Below are 17,350 nucleotides of genomic sequence, written 5' to 3' on the forward strand. Positions count from 1 at the left end.
ACATAAACCCGAGACCTTAATTAATAACTGACAGTTTAATGGAAGGATTTTTTTAAGTCCTTGCCAGCAGTATAGCTGAGCCAGCTTTATGTTTAACCAGCATTCAGTGGTGTCTGGGCCACACAGATTAGATAACTGGAAAGAAGCTGATTCACTGAGTCACATGTAAGTTCTGCACTGATAGATCAAGTCTTCATAGAGAAATGTGTGCACTCATTAATGCCCCAAAATTATTCAACTGCTGATAATCAGGGAGATGGTTTCAAACTTCATCCTCAGGAGCGAGCAGAATAATCAGGACACGTAATGAATACCAGGTGTGCCAGTACACTGCTTACTTCCACTAATTGTGCAGAGGATGCCCCGCTTGTAAGAAAGCATAAACAACATTCAGCGCTGAAAATATCTCACAAACAACTGCAGTCCCACAGAAACTTCGCAGCAGCTTTTCCAGGTATGTGCATGTCTGCTAATTGCAGACGTTTTCCTTAAGAAGTTGCTTCTCTTTTTGTATGTTCTGTGGAGCTGCATGTGGCAAAAATATTTTTCTACTAATCCTGGTAAAAGGGTGGCAGAGAGTCATGCCAAACATTCTGGATGTAAAGCTGATTAAACAAGTGCAACTGGCTGATTAGTTAATTTAAAAAAAAAAGAGGTATGAACATGTTGTTTTTTTTTTTAAAGTACCTTGTTGCAAAAAACATGCTTAATAGGTCACAGTTTGTTTGCTCTACTTAGCTTTGTTTTATTCCGGTCAGGCTCCTGCTTTCGGCTTTTTAGGGCCTTGAAATTCAGTGGAATCATTATTGATGTTTATGGTTCGATCTGTGCTTTTCCTGCTGTAAAAACTAACCACTACCATTAAAAAGGCCAGCATAAAAAAAGAACCCTAAAAGCTCAGCCTCTCTCTTCAAAATAATTGATGATTTACTTGGCAAAACTACACTCATGCCCTGTAGCTGCATCAATTAAGGTCATAGGGGTAACAGCACCTGTTAGTCATTCAATCTCACTCAAGGCACCTTGATTAAAGCTGCAGTAATGTTTCAGTTTCACAGATGAAAGACTCCTGCAGAAGATGGGACTGAAGTGCTTTATACGATGCTCTTCTACAAAGACAAACTGCTGGTGGTTGCAGCGTGGAGGCCGCTCTTCTTAAGAGCCACGTCTACCCTCTGTAATTACCCCATAGCAGCATGTGAAGCCATTGTTGTGGTCAGTAAGTGCAATGAAATCCTTCTGAAAGCTGCACTTGCTTTCACCACCAGCTTAGCTCTGTACCTTTCAGTCTTGCTGAGGCTGAATGCATTCCTCAGGCAGACCCTGGCAGGTGTGCGCTTCTCACGAGAGGACTTGGACCAACGTGGACACTTGAACTGCTCCACCTGGCCTTCATCACCAGCCTTAAGGCACAACAGCTGCTGTCCTCCTTGCTGTGGAGGAAGGAGACCTTCACAGCGGTTAAAGTCAGTGTTGAGTGCCGTGCCTGCAATCTGCTGGCATTCATGGTCCGTCTGTGTGGCCGTCTCGGACCTCATCCATGTGGGAGCATCAGTCCTGTCAGCTGTGCACAGACCCAGTGTCTCCACCATTATCACTTTATGTGGATGCATCAGAACATTAGTGAAGATCCTGCAGGCGCTTAACACTGAAGATCTGTTGTCACTCTAAGAAGCATCTACATTTAATGCACATAAGAACAAAACGAAGCAGAAATGAGTTGTGAACTTATGTCTGTGGCTGGACATCTACCGCCTGTTTATTTGAATAAAATAATCGTGAGATATTTGCCGGCTAGTTTAATCGCGCACATTATTTGGCACCATTGTCAATATTCTAGGATGTACAGATTAAGGACAAACCCCCTGCATCACTGCGCTTTCCCATTCAGACACTTCAAAAGACAAGTACTTGACACTTTATTGCATCATTTCCACTAATAAATAGTGCCTCAGTAACTCAACAGATGGTGCTAAGATTCAGTGCAGTGTCCTTCAACAATGCATCCAGTCTAACAAAATTAAAATATGCTCACATGTGGGCTACAAAAGTAAATGTAACATTGTCCAGTTTTCTAACCTTTTCAGCAGCTCAGAAGAAGCTTAATGTCGGGGAGAGGAAATGTAAAACAACTGAAGTTAAGGCTTGATTGCAGTAGTGAGATAAATATCTTCATAACTAAAATGTGGTGGATTTTATTGTATTTTTTTGAAAAAAAAAGCAGCTCCTATTTCTTCTTTCGAGCAACTGTGTACAACCTCACTCTCGCCTTGGCTTTCGAATAAAAGACATCTGGGATCACAGACACACAGCTGGCATTCGTCTTTCTACCCAAACAAAGATCTACAGCGTTACATACTGCCATGTAACTGTGTATATGTCCTATTTGGCCCTGAAAACATCTTCATACCACACTGTCTACCAGTATGTGTTTTGGCTACAAAAACATCAGACAAGCAAAATATATAGGTTTTGGTTTACAACTGCCACAGCCACTGAGATTTTTGGTTTGACACATTTCAAATGACAGTAACATTCACATTTCAAACAAGAGTACTCTCAATAATAAAACACTTTTTTTTATAAAAGGAAAATCAAACTAATGTAAGCGGGGAAAAAAGAAACAAGCTACAAATGGTCCCAGTATTGCATCAGCAGTAATCATGGTGGCAGGGAATGGGCTGGCAACTGTAGACGACTTCTCCTTTGTTAGCAACTTTATTTCACTTGAATGACTTCAGTTCATAGTTTAAATGTGAACTGGAGACAGACATAAGCAACAGCATCTCTCTCTTTGCTAGACAACACAATCAGCATAGGGATTAAAGAGTGTTAACGGTAGAAGCAATTAGCAAAAGGACAAACATTCATGTTAATGAAGTCTGCTGTAGGTGGCTGGTAAACGCAGATTATTACCGTTAACAGACTGGACTGGACAAGGACCAGAGTTTGTGATCCAAAGCAGTCGCTTTATATACAAGAGCAAGCTCAGCTAACCTACCAAAGTGAATTTTACACAATAGTGTATTCACAAGTGTTTTTCTGATCTGACTTCTGATGCTGCTCCTGCAGTGCACTGTGTGTCCTCAGAACCAAGTCCAAGAGGAAAACTGTGTCAAACTGCGCTGTAATTATGAAGAAGCGATGACCTGTGGCTTGGAATGATTCAAGACTGTGGCTTACTTCAACAGTGGAGTAAAGACACTTCAAATGATTAGCTGCCAAAGAAAATATCCCAACTAACCTACAAATTATTGCACTAAAAGACAAAATGAGCCAGTAAGGTCTTGAAAGCCTAACTTCTGTCAGTCTGAGGCTTTAACATCAGCTCCCAGAGAGACCAATCAGCACAAATAAACAAGGACGGCTCACTCACAAGTTTTGAGCATGACTGTGCATAAACACAAATGATCATTGTCAGTTGCTACAGGGTCACAAACCCACACAAAAAGAGTGATGAAGATGCGTCAGAGCCAGCCCAGTCCTTGCCACCCCAGACAAAACAACTTCTCTAACAATAATAAGACAATGATGCCAAAGATTTCTCAGAAAATAGACAGTGAGATACACGACTGTTGAGTAAAAGACTGCATTAAAAGAGCCACGACACGAGACACACAAACAGGACGTTGTCTTCTCTTGATTTCTTCGTACACATGCTCTCTTGGTGTCTTTGCTTGAATGTGTGTCTGCCAGGCTTTTGTTATGTGATGAACAGTGCGGTTCACTCCACTGTCACAGACTTGGCCAGGTTTCTTGGACAGTCCACCTGTATTGAAATAAAAGAGGTCATTTGCAAGATGACAAACAGCAGCGATATGAATGTAAAGCAAACAACAGAGGACTTCTGTGTTGACTAAATGCTGTCAAACTATTAAGTACAAGTTACCACAATAATACGGTAACAAAAACACACTTTAATGTGCGAGCCAGTGATATGGCAGCCTGACAGGACTGGTCTTAGTAATTCCCACATTCCCGGCTAGAGCACATCTCATCCCTCAGACTTCACTTGGACCAAAAAAAAAAAAAAAAAGGCAGCGTAGGAGGGCGATTGAGCTTTGTACTAATAAATGTTTGCCTCTACTGCGCTCTGAAGTGCTTCAAAACACACAACACAGACTATATTTACATGCATTATCCAGTGAATTAAACAAAGAACAAACAGCTAGTCCAATTCTATTTAAATAGTAAATTACATCTACAAACGGAGAAAGAACCAAAAACAAATAATAGTAACAGCTGGTGTGCTTTGCCAACACCGTCTTATTTTATCATAAGTCCAAATTTGTGCAAAGGGAGTGTGTACACGTAACTGTAATTCTTTCACAGTGGCAGCTCACTATCGGAGTCTCATCTTCATCACAGTGTTCTGGATTTGGAAGCTTACATCCTACAAAACCTAGGTTACTTTTTTTTCAAATGAAATGGGAACGCTCTGTCCTGCACATATAAACACTGCATGTTTATACCTGGCAGCGGTTCTTCAGTGTGTTTGCCTACAAAGCAGTTCAGAGGGCCAGACGATCACAGACACTGAGCTTTTATTAACATCACCTCCTTTATAATGTGTTGCACAATCTTTCGGGACAATTCACCTCTAATGATGAAAATTCTCGTCGAATTTATCAATTTCACTTTATTACCCTGCGGCAAAATATATATATTCCCACTTCAATATCATGATGATTAAAGTTATTAGAATGACGCCTGCCAATGCAAAGGGTGGAAATGAGGAACTTGGGAAACTGATATTACAACACTTTTTGTGGCTTAAGTGACAGATGAGATAAGTAAGGCAAGTCTCAACCGGTTGAGCCTGAAGGGACGGTACTTACATCGTAGCCTCGGAGGACAGCCAGGTGGAAGGAGAGCAGCTGCAGAGGGATGACGCTCAGGATGCCCTGCAGGCAATCCACGCAGTGAGGCACTTTGATGGTGCGACTGGAGTTCTTGATGGTCTCGTAATCATCTTTGTCACAAATCACAATAGGACGACCCTGCAAATCAAACAGAAGGCTTTGCAAATGTCATCTGAACGAACCGAAAAATGCTGAATCTTATAAATACATGTTTCCCCCCCCGCCCTCAGTTGATTTTCACACCTCTTAAACCCACATCTGCTGCAGATTACTGGCAGAAATGATATCACGCTGAAGCAACCCCTCCCTTTACTGAGGTGAAGGATCAGAGGTGCGGCACAGACAGGACTGTGAAAGTTCACCTAACATGCAAAACGTGCTCCGGTCACCGAAAGTTCAAGGTGTTTAAAACTTAACATCGAAATTCTGATCTGTAGGTTTGGAGATTCTGAAGAAAACTTGGATGTAAACGTTCATGATTCAAATAAATTGAGCAAGTTTCCACACAATAAACAATCGTGTGTCTCTGTGTGCGTTTCTTCAGCATTTTATTGAGCGAATAAACAATCTGCAGGCTATTTCACTTTAGATTGGATCATAATTTTAAGCGATCCTAATCTCAACAAGGCGATATCACTTCTCTAAAATATTGTGCTTCAGTATTTCCTTCACATAGGAACAAGTATAGATCTTACCTGGCGGGCGACAACTTGCTGCAGGGCATTCTGACATTTAATGTAGGTGTGGTCTCTCATGATGATCATGATAACCGGCATGAGTTTATCCACCAGGGCCAGCGGACCGTGTTTCAGCTCTCCAGCCAGGATGCCTTCTGAATGCATGTAGGTGATTTCCTTGATTTTCTACAGAGGAAGATAAACACCCACAAATTTAGCAAATCTAAGCTGACATTGTAGTCAACGTGGCTCACAGATCCAAGCATAAATTCTCAGTGTAGCTCAGCAGCAACACCACTTTTAAGACCTGAATTTGCTTTGCTCAGTGTTTTATTATTCAAAGCAGGAGTGAGCTGTGCAGTCAGAGACAATTATCTGGAACATAACTCACTACGGAGACTAAAAAAAGCAAAACATTCAGCAGTTTGTTTTACCAGTGTTACTTTTATGAACTCCCCCAGTAATATTATAAATGTTTCATAAAAAAATAGAAGCAGATTTAACAGTGCTCACATTAGAAGAGAAAGAAAAGTGGACAAAGTAAGGCTAGACTTGCTCACCAGCGCTCCTTCCAGGCAGGTGGCGTAATGGTAGCCTCTGCCCATGATCAGCACACTCTTCTGCTGGTACAGTTCTGTCGCCAGCTTCTGGATTTCATCATCCAAACTGAGGACCTCCTTAATCAGATCTAACACAGACAAAATAGAGAATCCAATAGAGATTTTTTTTTTTAAAAGAGGCTGACTGGAAGCAACGAAACTTGAAAAAAACATGATGCAGACTAATGTGGCAACGTTTTTTATTGCTGTCACATGCTGGAACCTGGACTAAATAAGCTCATAATGTTGTGGAGGGAGTGGCAGAACCATAAGGGACATGCCATCATGTGCTTTAGATCCAGAGAAGCATGCAAGGGCCTACAGCCAAAAGCTACAGCCAGTCCTCCCTCTGACCCCTCTCCCTCCCACTCGCTCTTTTTTTCCGATCCCTCTCAGATCACTTAGTTTCTTCTTCCAAGAGGATTGCTTGAAAGATTGAAAAACAAACATACATAAAAATAAAAGTGAACCAGGCTTCGGATTTTCTTGATCTTTGCCTGAGAACTGGCTTTCCATCTTTTGCACATTTTAACCTGAAATGAGGTCAGGATTTCCCCAGCTGAACCGGAATACCGATTTACCTGGAAGCACTCGGAGGCCCTGGATGATCTCACGGCGTCTGGGCTGCACGGAAATTCTGTCATCGCACATCAGGAGAGCAAACATGATCAGGGCCACAAACTGACTGGTGTAGGCCTGTCGAGCAAAAAGTCAGAAAAGCAGAGTGTGCATGTTAATAACTATTATGCTATACTGGGAAAAGGGAGGGTACAATTTTTGAGCCATGGTTTTTCCTTATCCAGTGAAAAAAATGATAATTATGATGCGTGTATGAAGGCAGAAATAGTCACAAACCGCCAATCGACAGTGAAATATTGCTTGTCGTGACCCGATTGCTAAAGGTATGATAGTTTTTGTGCTTTGCTACTTAATATTAAACCTTAATAGCAGCAACCAGATCTTGACTTGAGGGTTCGAGTACAGTTTGTGGAGGCTTGTGCTTCTTGTCTCCTTGTTTTGATAGTAAACTTTGTCTCCAGCTAATAATCTGTACCAGATGAGAAATGGGAGGAGAGGTGGGTTTTAGTACATGCCAAGCAGTATTAAAATTCATGCAGCTGAGCTCAGTCAAGCTAGTGCTGCTCATCCTGAAAAACTTAATAAGATCACGTTAGAGAGTGCGCTCACTGATCACTCTGGAAACATCAGTGCTCGTAACCTCAGCTCATCTGAGACTCCGTGTCTGCCGTCGTCAACGCCCATTCTCTGTGCCTTCGTCTCGGAGCACGTTTGGAGGCTTTCCATGCCCATTTGGGAGGTTTAATCAGTGTTTAAGTGTGGCCAAGTCAATTCACAGGACCCTCTGGACTCAGAAATGCCAATGTGTAGGGCCAAGAAAATAGCTGTAAAACCTTTACGCTGTTTTTTTCCCTGACAGCACGCGAACCGCAGTCCCTCAGAACTCTGACAGTCCATGCTGTGAGCTCAGATGTGGCAACATATTTAATCCACGCAGTAAACTGTGGTGTTCTTCTATGCTCATGTCTCCAACTTTTCAGTGTTTTTCTAATGCAGAATTTGCCAACTGCTACCCTACAAATATTACCATCCTTACATACAGCTGGGACACGAAGAAGCTGCTCTCAAACTGCGACGCTTGTGAACTAAAAAACAAACTTTGCAAATTCCCTGTGGATACTATTATGTAATTCATAAAGTGTTCTCCTTCCATTTACTGTCAGGTGACCTGCCAGAAAGATTTGCCTTATGATAACATCAAAGCTTTTAGTCTCTAAATCTCAAAATTTTCCATGAATCTTGAATAAGGCCCGAGGAATTGGAAAATGTGCTTTTCCTTTTTTTCTGTGTTCTATTTAACAAATCTTTTTGATTAGGATGACACAAAATAGACCGACTAGATGAATTTGGAGTCATTCAGCAGTTGGGTGCGATGCATGTACTCCACTGATTTGATGAGCTCGATCGTAAATGAGCAGCATTTGGTTGAGGTGGGTGTGGGTGTGTGGCCCAGCCAGCCAAGCAGTAAATGATGGCGTCGCTGAGGCGTGCTCTGGGGCTTTTTCTAGCAGCGCAAGAGCTGCCGGGCCAAGCCCAAGGGCTGAGGCAGGGAAGGACTCGCTCCACTCTCTCTGTATGCTCACTCGATAGCACTGGGACTTTTACTTTTCTGCTCCGAGGCCCAGCTGGCAAATCCTTTTGGTTACGAGAGTGAGAAGGGGGGAAAAGGCACAAAACCAAGTGTCCTAGCTTTACATGAGTCAAAAATGAGAATATCAGGCTTCTTCATCTCCCTGTGGGATCAGAATGGAGGACAATGTCGGCTTCCAAAAGGCGGGACCAGGCCCGCGATGGAGTTTTCATCTGGGTTTCATTCAGTGTCAGCGGCCGTTGAGTTCATTTATGAGATGATGCAACAAACTCGTTTACAGTTGCTTCAGGCCGAGTATCAAAGTGTCCGTTCATCCGAAATACAGAAAAATGCTTTTCTTTAACTCTTGTGCCATGTGTCAACTCAAATAATATTAGTGTGATTTGAGGTGTAGCTACGGACTCAGAGGAAAAAGTTAAAGCTCCGATGGACACCTGCAGAAAAACTGACACAGTTTTTCTCAACTGGGCACCAAGCATCCACTTGAGGTGTTGTTAGCGGATCTGTCTGGACTAACGGTACTGGAAAACATTTTTCAGTGACAGGTAGGATAAATGGCAGGTCAATTAAAAGTAGTATTGTAACTAACAATAATTTTCCAAGCAAATCAAAAATGCTTTCAATTAATCCAATGTGATTGGAGAGAGCACTCTTAGAGCCACCTCCTGTCTACTAGAAAGTGTGTGAAAAACGTGAAGCTGTTGTGGTCTGTATTGTCTACGGGAAATGAAAACTTCACTTATGAGGGCAAAAAGAGTTCACCAGAGCTGCAGCTCTCATGGCTTACCTTGGTGCTAGCTACTCCAACCTCTGGCCCGGCATTGATGTGGACTCCACAGTCAGTCTCCCTGGAGATGGAGCTGCCTACTGTGTTGGTGATTCCCACAGTCAGAGCCCCTCTCTCCTTACAGTAGCGCAGGGCCATAAGGCTGTCAGCAGTCTCCCCTGCAAATTTGGCATAAATGGAAAACCTAACAGTTTATGCAACGTAACAAATCAGACAATACAATGATGTTGATTTATTAGTTTGGTAGGAAATTGCTTTCGCACCATGCAAGACTCATTTGAGACAGCACACAGGAAACCACAAGTCCCACCACAGAAATACACACACATAGACACTACAAAATACTATGGTCTCAAGGCTACAGCTGGGCAGCACAGGTACAGAAAACTCAACTGTACAGCAGAAGTTTTGACTTAACAGTTTGCTGAAACTCAAGCAAAGCACGCAGAAAGATAAATCAGGAAGAGCAGGAGTGGCTCCTCTAGAAGGAAAGTGGAGCAAAAATGGGGAATGTGCACTAGAATCAAATCCAGATGGCATCGGCCTCCACACCTGACTGGCTGATAAAGAAGCAGACATCGTCTCGGAAGACGGGTGTGTTCCTGTCCAGGAAGTCGCTGGCCAGCTCCACCATGACAGGCAGCTCGGTCAGCTCTTCCAGCACCTGGCGAGTCTGTGAAAGCAACAGAGGACAGATCAGCATCATTCTGTTAAAACGAGCCAGTCGAGCTCAGAGCACGCAGACTTGTGTCCACAATACAGACATTATCTATCAGTTTGATAGATTTAGTGTGGATACTTTTATGATGTGAATTCACACCAAAGAAGAAAACCTTGTTGGCTAAAGGCTACTCACTGCTACTCCAGCGTGGTAGCTGGTGCCACAGGCAATAAGGATAAGTCGGCGACACCTCTGGATCTCTTTGATGTGGTCCTTCAGTCCACCCAGCGTCACTGAAAAGCAAACCAAACAGCTAATCCGTCATTCTGCTCGATTATATTCCACCTCATTAAAAAGGTCACTGAGATCCCAGGAGAGTGTCGGGAAGGAATGTCTTAACAATCACTGACATGGGACACCTGCAGGTTCTGCTTTATTAAATGCATGAAACTCTGCTAATGTTATTCAAGCACCGTGAGAAAGCAATTATAGCAACTGTAGCTCTGCCTGGAATGTAAAGCAGTGGAAATAATGTGTTTATGTGCACATGTACTTGAGCAAAATTGCATGAAGGTAAAGAAAAGAACAGTAAGAGCTTCTGTTAACTTTTACAGCAACTGAAATCTTGGCAGTCTATAAAATGACGTACTGCATCAATGCTTCACTGAGAAAAATTAATAAGACACCTCTCTCACCTGTGTTGTTGTCGAAGTTGACTCTCCCTCTCATGGTGTTTACGACAGACTCTGGCTGCTCAAAGATCTCCTTCTGCATGAAGGAGCTGTAATTGCCTGTGATGGGAGGATCAAGTATCAGAGGAACAGTTCCAACACTTGTTTAAAAAAAAAAACGGTAAATGCCTCTAAAGCACACAGTGATAGACTTTTTATAAAGTAGCAAACCACATGAGGACGTCTGAGGAAGATCTTGTTGACACACATTAATCTCCTGAAAATGCAAGCCACAGTCCACCAGAGGAGAAAGCAGGGTCTTTACAGTGTTTTACTGATAACTAAAAGTTCCCTTGATATGTAGGAATGGCAATCTTTTAGTTTGCTTTACCAGCATACTTGGAGCCACAAGATAAGTCTTCCCTCAAGATAAACAAAACAACCAAAACTCATCAGGGAGATTCTGTTTTCCCATTAATAACAAACTGTGACAGTGAAAAATGAAAGAGTTTTTTAGCCTCCCTCTGACAGCAATTTGGGTCATGCGAATTAGGTTATTCAGCAGAAAGGCTACAGAAAATGAGACGGAGAAGAGAGGCTGAGTAATGACAGGACCACAAAGGAATGTTGAGCGCAGCCAACATCAGTTCACCTCTGCCCTCTGCTGGACAGATGAGGAAAACCAAGTGGAACAGAAGTATAGAATTATAATAAATAAAGTTTTGTGCGATACATTTTAATTGTGCTGGCTCTGCACCACAGAACATTAAATTTGGCATAAATACAAACTGGGTGAAGTGCAAGAAACACCAACCTTATTATACTCTATAGAATTCATCAGTAAATAAAATAGCAAATCAACACTGATATTTAATGATTCTATATTGACAGCATGTCTTGTGTATGTGTTCAGCTATGTAAGAATGTGTGTCATGTATTCCAATGAGCCACAGCAGAAGGACAACTATTCTGATAACTAATTAAATGCTTCAGAAAAGTCGTTAAGAAAAAAAAAGCTAAATGCTTGCTGATTCCAGCTTGTCAGATGACAGGATTAGATGTTTGTTTTTTTCCATGTGTGACAGTCATATTTTCAGTACAGGAGTTTACTCCTAATTTTAGGAAGTGGTGACGGGAGTTCCTCCTTCTTTTTGACATCTCATGGACTACATGATGCATCAGTAAGGAAGATAGTATAGTCATGTAAATGGAGGAATAGTTTATCTTTGGTTATTTGGGAAAAATGCACATTCATGTAATAATAGAAAAAGAGATTTAAAACATGAGAATTAATCTTCTCACCCTTCTTGACAAGAAAGCAAACAGATGTACAGGGTGTCCTAAAAAATTCGACATGATTTTGCAGGCCAATAATTTTAGCAATTCTTGTTGAAATAACCTCAAATTTTCCCCGAATGTACAGAAACAGATAAGATTTGATATTTAATGTTTTATTTTTGTTCTGTTTTCAGGTTGAGCCATGCCGTTCATGCCCAGAGAGAGGTCATTTTGCATCTTGGAATATGCTGATGTTGATGATGGTCTACCAGATCCTTTAGTCCTGCACAAGCAGCCGCCTTCTTTAAAATTTTTGGTACCAAGTTCAAATTTGTTTGCCCGTTGGTGAAGTTTTTCCAAATTTTGCATTGAAGGCACACTGCACATTCTTGGGTGACTGTGTGCGAGCATATTCCAGGATGCAAAATGACTTCTCTTTGGGAGTGAACGGCATGGCTCAACATGAAAACCAAACAAAAATGAAACTGTTTTCATCTGTTTCTATACATTCTGTGAACATTGTAAGTTATTTCAACAAGAACTGCCAAAATTATTGGCCTGCGAAATGATGTCAAATTTTTGGGACACTCTGTATTTCTCATAGTATCAACTTCTTTAATATCAGGACTCACCTACAATTCCTACACTGTTCTGATCTGAATATAGATTTCCAATCCTGTGTGCTGCTGGAGTACAGATTCAAAATAACCACATATTCTTCGCTGTCCTCCTGCACACTGAGATGACACTATGTGAACTCAGGAACAGACATGGAAGGTAAAGGGGATAATGTCCTGAAACTCAGGGGTCCTTTAAAAACCTTCCCTGGGGGTGCACCTGATCCGGCAGGGTTGTAACTAAATGCATGGTAGCAAGGATGGCTTCAGGGCTCGCTGTTAAACATCAACCCAGACATACAGACAGCTAATCATCTATTACAACATGATAACAGGGTTCAGGACAAAATTACAGGACAGAGAACAAATGATTTATGTTGCATATATGGCCGGGAGTGATCTACAATTGGAGAGAAAAATGTGAACCATAAACTCACCCTTCATGATCTGCTGAAGCTCCATCTGTAAGGTCTGAATGGCGCGGGCTGAGTAGTCTCCGGCCCTGCGCTTTATCCTGTGGATGGACAGCCGGCCGTCCATCACGGCAGCCACATCGTCGTCCTCCAGGAAGATCACCCGGTTTGTGTGCTCAATCACAGCACTGTTGTGATGAGAAAGACGCACCGGAGTCCACATCAAACATTTGGTTTAAGCTCCACAGATAAAGTGAGATATACGGCAGTGAGGACAGGTTTCAGGGAGAATCTTTGCATGTTGTAAAAGGTCAAGGAAAAGACGCAGGTGTCTGCTTACCTTGCATCAGATGCAAAGTAGTACTCCACAGCTTTCTCATCCACAGGGAACAAGCAGGTGTCCTGGTCCATCCTGGGTAGGGCATTGCAGCTCTTCTTATCTTTTCCAGCTGGAAAATTAAAGAAACCGGGCCCTTAGTTGCACTCATCCAATGACGTGTGGATAAATCAGACTAGAGACAAAAACTGTAACTACAGGAGCGGTAGAGCACAGGAATATGATCAGTGGAAAGCTTGTGATCACTGCGTACTCCCATCAGCAGAGGACTTCCCCTCCTGCGAAAACACACACACACAAAAAAAACATCTTTCGTGTTATCACACATTTTAACTGAAGATTTTACATTACAGCAAAGAAGGCCATAAGAAAAAGGTCAAATCAAAGTTTTATTTCTCTAGAAACAAGATAAAAGTTGCATTAAATAAGTATTAAATTCTATCACACCTGAGGTTTAGACCAGATTTTTTTTCTATTATTACACATGTATAGAGTGGCAGTAAATAAAACTTTGACAGCATCACTGTCCCAACCTTGTGCCAACTGCCTCCCCGGGAAAATGGACACTCTTGAATACAAGGGCAAAGGCTCCCTCCTGGAAGGTGGAGAAACAAACATGTCAGACAGATTCTTTCACCTTCTGATTACCTCAGAAGTTGTGACGTGTGGTAACAAATCCCTACCAGTTGCTGAGTCACACGCTCAACCAGCGTGGCAAAGTTGATGTCGTCACTCTCCCGGTTGTCATACATGTACTTAACCAGCTTGGCGATAGTCTCTGTGTCAGTCTCTGACTCAAATTCATAACCTTTGCTCTCCTGTGGAAATGCAGTGAGAGTAAGGCATGGCTATAAATGCGAGTGATGAAAAGAATAAATAATGAAGACCCTCTGCTCACCAGGAATTTTCTCAGGTCTTTGTAGTTGGTGATAATTCCGTTGTGAATGACGATGAACTCTGCAAACCAGAAAAGTAACTTAACTTTTAGACGTCAAGTTGCCTGCACATGGGTCACAGAACTCAACAGATAGAGGATGAAACATTTAGCTGTGAAGATTGTTTAAGTTTTCTGTTTTTAACACAACTGACCATTGTTCTTGTCAGATCTTTGTGGATGACTGTTCAGTGGGCTGGGTTCACCGTGGGTGGCCCAGCGGGTGTGAGCGATGCCAGAGTGAACGTGAAACTCCACATCCAGGTCTATATCCTGCTGTTCTAAAGATCAAACAAACACAACCCCAACGTGGTAAATATTTAGTAGCTCATTTGAACCACTGTACAGGAAGTCAAATCAAAGATTCAATAATTAATGCCTGACAAGTGAGCAACTTAATCTCCGCTTACTGTTGATCTCCTCATCAAGAACCTTCACTTTTCCACGTTGCTTGATCAGTAGGATAGTCTTGGCATTTGACTCCCAATCCTTGCTATTACCTGAATCAATTCCCACACCTAACCAATTCAAAAAGTAAAAAAAAACAAGATGAGAAATACAGGCTCAACTAACCCAGACCTCAAGCAGCAGGTGAAATGCTTAACAGACAATGAATGGGCTTCATTGGTGGTGCAGTAGGTCTAATGAAACAAAATGATACTGACAGTTCAACAACTCAAATTAAAATTCATCAGGATTGTATTATGTTCATTAGAATGAACAAACAAATAACCAAATATGACAGCCAAGATAATGTTTATGCTACATTAATATTACATTAAACTCTGTCAAACAATCAGCAACTTAATAACAATGTCTGATTAGCTCTCCTGCAGGGGGACAGTGAGGGAAAGAGGTCTTGGTGGTGATGAGCCTTTTTAATCCGTCTCACCGGCTGAGTCGTAGCCTCTGTACTCCAGTCGTCGCAGACCCTTGAGGAGGATCTCAAGGATCTCACGGCGAGTCCTTGGGACATGGTAGTTGAGATAAGCAAAGATTCCTGGAGAGAGGAAAAGAAGAATCAAGATTTACAGCTGTGTTTTTCTTGTAAATAAATTCAATCGACCAGAAATAGATTTGTTAAGATGTTTTACTTTCCAAAATCTGCTTAAAAGTACAACTGAATGTAGCACTGATTAAAATGCCAGTCAGACTGGTACATGTCCAGTTTGTAGCAGTGATGGGTAGTGTTGAGCGTTGATTTGCATTTAGCTTAATGCATGCAACATTTTAAAAAGCAAATATAACTACAGCTGGAACATTAAGGTTATACAGATTAATCATGACTTTAAAAAATATGTGCCAAATCACTGACAATATTGCCTTTCACTGTTATTCACTGAATTTGAACAAACTCTTCTCACACGTAAATCCAAAAATCTCTCCTAGCTTGATCTTTTGAAGACTACACTAAAATTTTAAATCGTGAATGTGTTAAATTTTCTACCCAGACCTAATAATGGCAATGAATATGTAAAGGCAGATGCTGAAACCAAGAACAATGTAATACGACTCCTTCCTGCTGAAGTGATGCTGGTTTCTACTATTTCGGATTCTTTGTCTTACAGTGGGGGCTAGTGTGTCGCAAAAACTGATATTGTTGTCTGCCCTCGCAATGAGACCTGTTTAGAGACAATAGAGTGCATCTAGAAGCCTGGCACTTTACAAGATAAATACTTGTCTAGAGAATGTGATTGGGTGGGGGTAGAGGTAATTATTACAGGAGGGACAAGAGGAATCTTATGCAACATTTTTTAGGATTATGATTGCATATAATTGCAAGATATTTACAGAGTCTCTCTGTCAGTTAAAATAGATTAACTTGTGTATGATTACTAGACCAGCGCAAAGACTATTATAGCACCCATAAATCCAGACTTGAGCATTTTATTGACAATTTCCATAATAAATCAGCCCTTCTTCCTGCAATCATGACATATACTGAGAGGAGTGACAGTAAATGGCCAAAGGAGTTCATGAAATACAGTCCTATGTAGCTCTGCTAAGCACTAACAGACAAATGCAAATGCAGACCAGTGGAAAGCCTGGTTCAACAGAGCAGTCATTCAGAGCTGCAAGTGATGGAGGGAGGCAGTGAGAGGAAAAGGGAAAGTGCTGCAGCAGAAGGGCAGAAAGGAAAACCACAAGATCTACTTTTGGTTCACTGACATGTTTACCAGAATTAATAACCAACCTGAGCAAAGTAACATCATGCGATTACAGCAGATATCAAAAACATCAAAGGCATGTGTTTTTCTTTTAACACCAAGAATACCAACTAGCCTATCTGGTCTGATTGGTGTGCTCAGATTGTGTTGACAGTGATGAGAGACAGAGACGCCAGACATCGTTCACAAGTGTAAGAGAGAAGGAGAGAGACAGGACAGTGACATATACTACTATCTATACTACTAGCAAAACATCTCAACTACATTTCCCAAACTGATCGTGACCACTGACATCACACAGGCAATGACACTTTAATTCAGTGTGACAGCAAGGCACGAGTGTAACACCCAGCCAGAGAGCACTTCCAGTAACGCCACATTTGATAAGACCACAGTTAAAACACAATGGAAGCATAAAATCAAGCTTACTATCAATAATTCAGTCCAGCAATCCAGATTGAAAATGGTTTATCGAGTGGAAAGTTACGCGATGAACGTAATGTCACCGCAAACCCACGCTAGCTGCCAGACGTTAGCAGCAAGAGAACATTTTAATTTTCAGTTATCGATTTGCTGTTTGACATCATTAGCCACGACTTAAAAACAGAGTATCACGGTAAAACGAAAGAGAGAGACTGTTTTATATTTAGTTGGCTAACAGCGTCAGTAACACCAGCTCATGTTCGCTAACCAAACTCACGTTAGCTACCCCTAGCTAATTTCCTGCCTTTAGCCTAACACTAACAGCGCTAGCAGTATATTAAATGCAATTCAATTTCTGCTCAGGTACAAAGGAAACAGCATACATTTCCCGCTGAATAATATACACGAAGAACACATCCAGCACTCACCACACATGTCTGCTGCGCGGCTGCCAGCTTCTGCTACTCGGACGGACTCTGGGAGCTGGGAACGCCTGTCGGTAAGCCCCGCCCCCTCTGAGCTCACTGAATCACAGCCAACCGCCACATTTCACGGCGTCGCTTGATTGGTCGAGCGGCCTGTCAGTCAAGTTGCACCTACGGACGTACGCTGTCCTGACGTGGCATCAGGATACGATCAGGGGGCAGAGCAAGATGCACATCCTGCCACACACCGAAAGCCAACATCACCGCATATAATAAAGACAGGCCTGTCCTGTCTGCCTGCTGCCACTGAATGCACAGTCTGGTAAAT

General features: G+C 42.0%; 1 protein-coding gene across 1 annotated transcript; it reads right to left on the minus strand.

Annotated features, from left to right (window-relative positions):
* Nucleotides 1-1,728: 1,728 nt before the first annotated feature.
* gfpt1 (glutamine--fructose-6-phosphate transaminase 1) lies at nt 1,729-17,124 on the minus strand. The gene is made up of 19 exons (XM_022199883.2): nt 17,026-17,124; nt 14,899-15,006; nt 14,417-14,524; nt 14,162-14,287; nt 13,971-14,029; nt 13,756-13,890; nt 13,606-13,667; nt 13,271-13,350; nt 13,076-13,184; nt 12,760-12,923; nt 10,452-10,547; nt 9,952-10,049; nt 9,648-9,768; nt 9,096-9,253; nt 6,720-6,834; nt 6,100-6,227; nt 5,558-5,725; nt 4,839-5,000; nt 1,729-3,769 (listed from the first exon to the last, which is right to left on the minus strand). Exons 1-19 carry the CDS (start codon nt 17,030-17,032, stop codon nt 3,725-3,727), a joined length of 2,049 nt encoding a protein of 682 aa, XP_022055575.1. The 5' UTR covers nt 17,033-17,124; the 3' UTR covers nt 1,729-3,724.
* Nucleotides 17,125-17,350: the final 226 nt, after the last annotated feature.

This window comes from Acanthochromis polyacanthus, chromosome 7 (genome assembly GCF_021347895.1).
Source record: "Acanthochromis polyacanthus isolate Apoly-LR-REF ecotype Palm Island chromosome 7, KAUST_Apoly_ChrSc, whole genome shotgun sequence".
In the NCBI taxonomy this organism is placed as follows: Eukaryota; Metazoa; Chordata; class Actinopteri; family Pomacentridae; genus Acanthochromis; species Acanthochromis polyacanthus.

Coding starts and splice junctions, on each gene's coding strand:
- gfpt1 (XM_022199883.2), bottom strand. Junction 13,185..13,270: donor TCCTGTGCTCTACCGCTCCT/GTAGTTACAGTT, acceptor TTAATTTTCCAG/CTGGAAAAGATAAGAAGAGC. Junction 3,770..4,838: donor CTGTCCTCCGAGGCTACGAT/GTAAGTACCGTC, acceptor ATTTCAATACAG/GTGGACTGTCCAAGAAACCT.